This window comes from Podarcis erhardii (genome assembly GCF_964252035.2).
Source record: "Podarcis erhardii genome assembly, chromosome: 3".
NCBI lineage: Eukaryota > Metazoa > Chordata > Lepidosauria > Squamata > Lacertidae > Podarcis > Podarcis erhardii.
In genome coordinates, this window is record NC_138507.1 from 80,047,440 (window position 1) to 80,055,392 (window position 7,953).

At 44.5% G+C, this 7,953-nt stretch overlaps 1 protein-coding gene across 1 annotated transcript in view; it reads right to left on the reverse strand.

Moving 5' to 3' along the window:
• Positions 1-7,642, reverse strand: part of PLD5 (phospholipase D family member 5) — a 95,557-nt gene extending 87,915 nt beyond the window's left edge. The window contains exon 1 of the mRNA XM_081856363.1: positions 7,293-7,642. Within this exon, the coding sequence (XP_081712489.1) occupies positions 7,293-7,481 (189 nt within the window). The 5' untranslated portion in view covers positions 7,482-7,642. The remainder of the gene's footprint in view (positions 1-7,292) is intronic.
• Positions 7,643-7,953: the final 311 nt, after the last annotated feature.

Here is a 7,953-nt window from a genome sequence, read left to right on the forward strand (position 1 = left end):
AATCTTTTCATAAGCTTCCGTGAAGATATTTAGGATGGTTTGGAGGTCATCCGCTGAGTGTGCACGCACTATGTTGTCATCAGAATATTGAAGCTCTATGATACAAGTTATGCACTGATCTACACACATAAAACAAATTCATGCACAGGCATCTTCCAAAAACCCAAACCCCAAAAGTCCCATGGCGATCGGCAAATGGTAACGGGGGCAGGATCGTGAAATCTGGAAGCCCCTAGTCATGAACTGGCACATGGAAACACTGGCCTGCAAGCACTCCAGTTGGAGAACAGCCTTTACCAAAGGTGTCATGGACTTTGAAGACACTCGAACTCAGAACGCAAGGGAGAAACGTGCTAAGAGGAAGGCATGCTTGGCAAATCCACACCGTGATCATCTCCTGCCCAGGAACCAATGTCCCCATTGTGGAAGGACGTGTGGGTCCTGAATTATGGAAGACAATCTTACTCTGCTACGAGTGATCATCAAAGAAGACTCTTTGCTTTCAGCCTACTCAAGTTAAAGAGCTTTCCATCTGTTCCATATATGATTTCTACCCCGGTGGGAAATTTCCCTTTGACAAAGTGTAGGATCATGGCAATGAAAATAATAAATGGGGTTGGGGTGATAAGACAACCCTGTTTAACACCTGATCCCACTGTGAATGGCTGACTTTGAGAGTCATCGTTATCCACGATTGTTGCTGTCATATGAAGGAGCCTAAGGATGTTCACAAATTTATCTGGGCAGCCAATTTTCAGAAGGACAGTCCACAGGGTATTACGATTTACAGTGTTGAAGGCCTTAGGTAGGTCTATAAATGCCATATACAGGGGTTGGTTTTGCTCTCTTTATTTTTCTTGAAGCTGTCAAGCAGTGAAAATCATGTACACTGTCCCCCTAGAAGGTTAACAACCACTTTGGGATTCAGGAAGGGTAGCCTCTGGTATAGTTAGGAGATGATTTGCCAAGATCCTTGCAAGAATTTTGCCAGCTGCAGCTAATAAAGAGACAACTCAATAGTTTCTGCAATCCGTTCAATCACCTCTTTTGAAGAGATTGATAATTTTGGCATCCCTAAAGTCTGATGGGATCTCCTCTTTCTCCCAGACTTTTTCATTGAGCTTGTGAAGTCATTGTGTAAATCCAATTCTTCCCACTTTGAAGACTTCGGCAGGTATCCCATCAGGTCCCCCGGCTTTGTTGTTTTTCATTTGGTTAATAGCTGTACACAACTCTCCCAGATTTGAAGATCCTGCAAGCTCATCTCCAATTTGTTTTTGCAGAATTAGTGAGAGGACCTCGGCAGCTACAGTGGAGTTGTGGTTAATGAGTTGCTGGTAATGTTCTTTACAACGCAATGCAATAGCTTCTTTATCTTTTAGAAGTACTGTCTGTTGAGTGTAGGGGGCATATACCATGATTTATTGTAAAAGAGGATGCTACCAACCAAATAGTAGTTGACAAACTATTGGGTCCAGGGTGGGATTTTTCAGGAATAGTTGCTCTGTTTCTTCCTTAAAGGGCACCAGGCACTACTTCCCAGCATGAAGATACATTCACCACACCCTGAATCCGATGGTTACCTTTCATCAGCCAAGAAGGACAAGGAACCAGATGGCATGTAATCTGCCTCATTCCTGTAAGTTCCCTGTCCGTGTCATCAGGCCACATTAACTGAAACAGACCTCACAGAATAGAATTATATGTAGCATTGAATACCTCAACTGGATTTGAACTCAAACCAGTATCAATGTCTCCATGGAGATGAGCAACTTCCCCTTCAAAGTGCCTTGCAAAAGTCACAGCAAGCCAACAATGTCCACATCTGTATTATTTAGCTAAGGGAGATGATAACTGATGGGCAATCTTAACAAGCTCCACTGGATGGCTACTTGAGAATGCAATGGAGACAGTGAAATATGCTGCCTTCACTACCAATAATGCAACACAATAGGCATGATTATATGATTGGCCTCATGGTTAGATTTCTGCCATTTGCACTCTGTTCAGTTGCTACAACATCCAAAGCTCCTGGGAATACCAAGAGGCAAAATTGGCTCTGCAGCATTTGAGAATGATAATGTCAACAGCACGCCTCATTTTGCCATACCATAGCAAGAGCACAGCTTTGACAGGATTGTTAGATCTAGCCACTGGAACATCCCCCAGAGCATTCAGGTATCCCTTGGAGTCCATAAGCCACCAGGTGTGGGCTGACTGAATGGGCTTCTCATCCTTATAGGGGAGGTCAGACATTGTGGGTGGAATTCAGTGTTGCTATTACATACCATTTGTGCAAGCCTTTCAGCTTGCCAGATGGAACAATCCCACCTCTTGTCTTCCTACAAACTGTTCTGGGGGCTCTCTCCATCCCCCAACAACTTTGGGAGGCAGGGGGCACATGGGAGTGGAAAGGGGGGGAAAGCCCCAATTGCATTAGTTAAGTCTTTGCACAAGGGTTCCACTGATAACGCTTCTTAGGTGAACCCAACCCATTAAGTCCACGGCACCTTTGGTAAAGGCTGTTCTCCAACTGGAGTGCTCTCAGGCAAGTCCAGTAATCTGATCATGGCCACAGAGTTACACAGCCTGCCCCTAATATTCAGACCACACCCTGCATCATTTGAGGCAAAGACAAATCGAGAGTATGCCCTACTCAGTGTGTCAGACTAATGACCACTTGAGACAATCCCATTGTTTTCATGGAAGCCATGAAGTCCTGAGAAGAAATGCTAGTAGTGGTCTCCGTGTGGGTATTGAGCTCACCCAGGACCACAGCCTTGGGCTTCTCCAACATCACTGCTGAAATCACTTCAGCCAGGTTGGACAGAGAGGCAGGTAGGAAGCAAGGTGAGCAGTACACCAACTGCAGCCCTAGTCTTTCTCTATGACTCAGCACCAGATGGTCTTGTACCTTTCATAAATGTACAAAATGTAATGTTCTTTTATGGGCTATTAACATCTCCTTACCCATTAGTATCAAACATATCTTGAGCACTCAAGACAGACCATGAAATTTCAAATAATGAAATAATGAAAATACATGCACAAACTTGGATAAAATTGTCCAACATATTCTAGCCATATTGAATTTACAAGTGCTTTAGTTGACTATATATTGACCTCATCATTCAGTAAGTGTATTGCAAAGTACATACTGACTAGGCTAAAACCTGTCAAATCAGAAAATCATTCTTATCATCTGAAAACAATTCAGTGTGCTCTGCCCTTAGCTTACAGGCATTTTTCACAAGAAGCATATGGTTGACCAACTTGTCTCAAGTGCAATTCCAGTGAGATCAGGTAAAGGTTTTTACTTAGCTGAACTTGGATATGATATCTGAAGTATAGTGTCAATATAAATGTATCACAGACTCATTCTCTGTAATGTGCTACACAGACCCCAAAATGTGGATAATTATGAATGGTAACAACCATGTTGACAGGGAGGCTCCACCCCTGTGCAAAACATAGCTATATTAGAAGGTTTTGTCACTGTTATTAAAAGCAAGAGTGGGCTACTCTTTCAGATCCAACAAGCTCCATGGCTGATATCCATGGAACAATGGACCATCATCAGTTTTACCATAAACACAAAGATATCATGACCCATGGTATCATAATGGCCAGAATCAACGTCAGGATTTCTTCTCATCCTCCAAGCCCTAGAGGAAAAGAAAAGGAATGCCCCAAATCCACAATGGTCCAGGATGTACTTTGCTCCAGGGACACCTAAACACTTGGGTATTCTTTATCTAAGCCCAAACAAGGCCAGAGTATGGGCATCAACAGCTGATGTCTCAAGTATCCCAGGTTATCTTACCTCTCCTGCCACTGTTGTGGGGAGCCTCCATTCAGCGAGTATCATCTCTGCTGCTCAAAGAGTGGTTCAATAGCTGATGGAAAAAGCTTGGCTTTGATCCTCCCTTTCTGGTGTCTTCATCTAACTGAAGGGAGGAGAGCCTCTTATGTAAGGAGGTAGACCCAATCAGAAGACAGGCTGTCAAATCAAAACTGAGGGGCGGGCCCTTTAAAAAGGCCACATCTGAGCCCTATAGGTATGACACCAAACCCATTGCTCTCTGTCAGCTACTGCATTATATTACAGTGCATTCACAATTATAGATATCTGCACAATCCCAATTAATACAGTGGTACCTCAGGTTAAGAACTTAATTCATTCTGGAGGTCTGTTCTTAACCTGAAACTGTTCTTAACCTGAGGTACCACTTTAGCTAATGGGGCCTCCTGCTGCTGCTGCTGCTGCTGCCACGCCGCTGCCATGCAATTTCTGTTCTCATCCTGAAGCAAAGTTCTTAACCTTAACTATTTCTGGATTAGTGGAGTCTGTAACCTGAAGTGTCTGTAACCTGAAGCGTCTGGACCCGAGGTACCACTGTACCTACATCTACATCTATCTTAAAAAGGTTACAGGAAATATTTTCACATTGCTGCAGGACCCTTATGTGCTCCAAGTCTACATTTCAACCTAACCTCCCTTCTGCCCAATGAAACAAAACTACGTGGAGTTTAACTAAGGCTACAATACTTTGTATGGTTACCTGGGAGTACATTCCACTGAATAAGTATGCAGTTTAGTGCCATTGAACTCAAATGGTCATGGTCTTTACACACGCTTCATTATACAATACAGTCAAATAATTGCATTAACATCCCACATTTACTGAAATTAGTGCATTGGGAAAACTCCTAGGTAAATGTGGATATGAGTGCATCTTATATCAAAGAATTCTCCAACTCTTGTCAAAGACAGCCTGAGCATCTTCCAAAGACACTACAAGACCGTCTTACTTTCTGCATAAGTTTATACACATTTTAAAATTTTGTTTTCTAAAAGTTGCTAACCATTGTCAATACAGTGGTACCTCGGATTAAGAACTTAATTCTTTCTGGAGGTCTGTTCTTAACCTGAAACTGTTCTTAACCTGAAGCACCATTTTAGCTAATGGGGCCTCCTGCTGCCGCTGTGCCACTGCTGCACGATTTCTGTTCTCATCCTGAAGCAAAGTTCTTAACCCGAGGTAATATTTCTGGGTTAGTGGAGTCTGTAACCTGAAGCATATGTAACCACTGTACCACTGTACAGCAGTTCATAAATCCAAGTAAGTTTAATAAAGCAAGTGCTGGTGTTGTGTACCAGAAATGTTTTAACGTTTTAATGAGCCTATGTGGCTACTCTGGTTCTCTGTTACCACACTGCAATTTTCTAGCTGTTTCTTTGATAGTAATAATACTGTGATGATTAGAAATGGGCAATGTTAAGATTTGTAAAATGATAGTTCACCTACACAGGTAGTTCATGTAAAAGTCTGTGGGTTGTATCCCGCTAAGTTGCACTCTGAGTAGAACCATGGAAATTAATGGACCTCACTTATATCCATTAATCTCAATAGGTCTACTTTGAGTAACTAACATAGGATGCAACCAAATGTTGAGAAAACAGATATTTCTATATTCCAGATTTCAGGCAAAGCCACCAGCCATTCATTAAACTTCACATGCCACTATTGACAAGTCTTATTGAATCAAGATAGACAGGTATACTAGTAGCACAGCTGAGGAACAGTACATCCCACAGTTGATCAATCTTGACAATTCCATTTATCACCACGATTGCAACTTATATTTGGCCACAAACATGTACCTTTTGGGGAGGTTAATTGAACACTCAATCCTTTCCTTTAGCAATCTCACCCAAATAAATAATACTTTATAGTAATGCAGATAAGAAATTTAATACTTTTTGTAGCTTCCAGCTATTGTACTGCTGTATCTTTGCATTTTGGATTACATCATTTGGCACTGAATCAGTTTCTAACAAAGTGTAAATAATGTGTGGGCACTATAATGAGTCAATAGGTTTGCAAAAGACGTGTTTTGATACAGGTATTTCTTTCAAGGAACTTGCTTGCATTACAATATTTTTGATGCATTTTATAAAAGCAGCATACTTGTCTTCTATGTCACAAAGTCAGCTTCGAACTGCATGCATGTCTTCTTAAGCAAGCCTGCTGCAATGTAAAACCCAGCAATGCTTCCCCAATAGCATGCAGCAAACATAATATCTGTGCCTAGAGGGGGAGAATGTAATTACGGACTTCATCTAATACTCTATTCAGATGATGCTAACCTAGGGTGCCATTCATCCAATTTCTTACTGTTACAAATTACATAAGAACAAAAGAGCCCATTGCTCTGAATCATGTGAACCACAGGAATATTTCCAAGCACCTTAAAATCCCCATAAAATATTCATTGCAGCCAGCCACAGCTTCTCCCTGGTCCCAAAAACCACTTAGTTAACATGCATTGCTGCTGCAGAAATTGATGTTGGAAAGCAATCTACTTCACACTGCCTTAAAATCCCACACAGGGGATGGGGAGGGAAAGTATGCCTGGAATACAGAATGTTTGCCTCTCCAAATAGGAAATAAGGATTGCAAAAAGCAAAACACAGGTATCCTAATCACCATCACATTCCAACCTGTTCTCGCTTGGAGGGGAATTCTGCAACATCATAAAAGGTACTGTAACTTCCCAGATATGAGCTGAAGCTGTCCCATATGTACATGCATGGAGATGGAAGGGATGTGAAATTGGTCTGCAGTAGACAATAGTCCACAGAACGGGAACTAAGCATATACACGTACAGAAAACACAGGGTGACACGTTCGCAATTCAGAAGGGCTGTGATCCAGACCGTTCAAATTATTCTGATGTCCTGCTGTTCCTAAAGAGAAATGAACCTCATCTCCCACTTTTGCAGAGAAATCCTGTGCACGCTCGCTTGGCAGACAAGACAGCTCCATTGAGTTTAATGGAACTTACTTCCAAGCCATTGTGCATCACATTGTAGCCTTAGGGACCCTTCTTCCCAAGGCCCCCCACATGTTGTTAAACCTATTTGGGTTTTCTAGGGCGAAGCTCCGGGTTGGGACAGACGATGCTCAGAACCAATGTTTATATATAGCTCAGTTGGTGGAGCAGGAGACTCTTAATCTCAGGGTCCTGGGTCCAAGCCCCCCGTTGGGCAAAAGATTCCTGCACGGCAGGGGGTTAGACTAGATGACCCTTGGGGACCCTACCATTCTAGGATCCCATTGGACCTGTGCCATACAGAGTCCCGGGTGCAAACGGTTCACCTGGCGGAAAGCTCATGAGGTTCTCCCTCCACCTGTCCATATGGGGGCAATGAGTGGCCTGCCTGGCAGGGCTGTTGGTGAGAATGAATGAGCAGGGAGGAGCAAGAGAGGGAAAAAAAAGTGGCTTACATGCTCCAATTTGTCTTTCCTCCTCAGCCAGACGCTGGCACTGTAGTCCTGCTGCTTGACGGAGCTGTAGAAGTTGGAGCCCACCCGGGTGAGGCTGGGCGACGGCTCGCGGGGTCGGCTCTTCAGCCTCATCTGCTCGAAGCCCTCGTGGCGGGACGACGAGGCGAGCCAGTCGCTCCTGCCTTCCATCTTGACATGACAAGGCAACGTCCAGGCGGCGACGGCAGAAGGAACTGGGAGGTGAAGAAGAAGAAGAAGAAGAAGAAGAAGAAGAAGAAGAAGAAGAAGAAGAAGAAGAAGAAGAAGAAGAAGAAGAAGAAGAACCCCCGGGAAGGCGAAGCAGCAGGAAGCGGCGGGGGGGGGGGCTGGGCGGGAAACAAAGAGCCGAGGCGGAAGAGCCCGCGAGACCCTCCTGAGGGAAAAGGGCGGGAAGCTCAGGGGGGAAAAGGCGCCAAAGTGCCCGCGGAGGAGGAGGCGGGGTGGGGGAAGCCGCCGCCGCCGCCGCCGCTTGTTGCCCCCCTGCGAGCGGCAGCCGAGAGTAGCGAGTGGCGCGCGAAAGGGCTCCTTGCGGCACTGGCTGGCAGCGGGCGCCACGGAAAGGAAGGCGGGCCCAGAGAGCGCCAGGCACACATTCGCGCGCGCCGGGGGGGAGGAGGAAGAG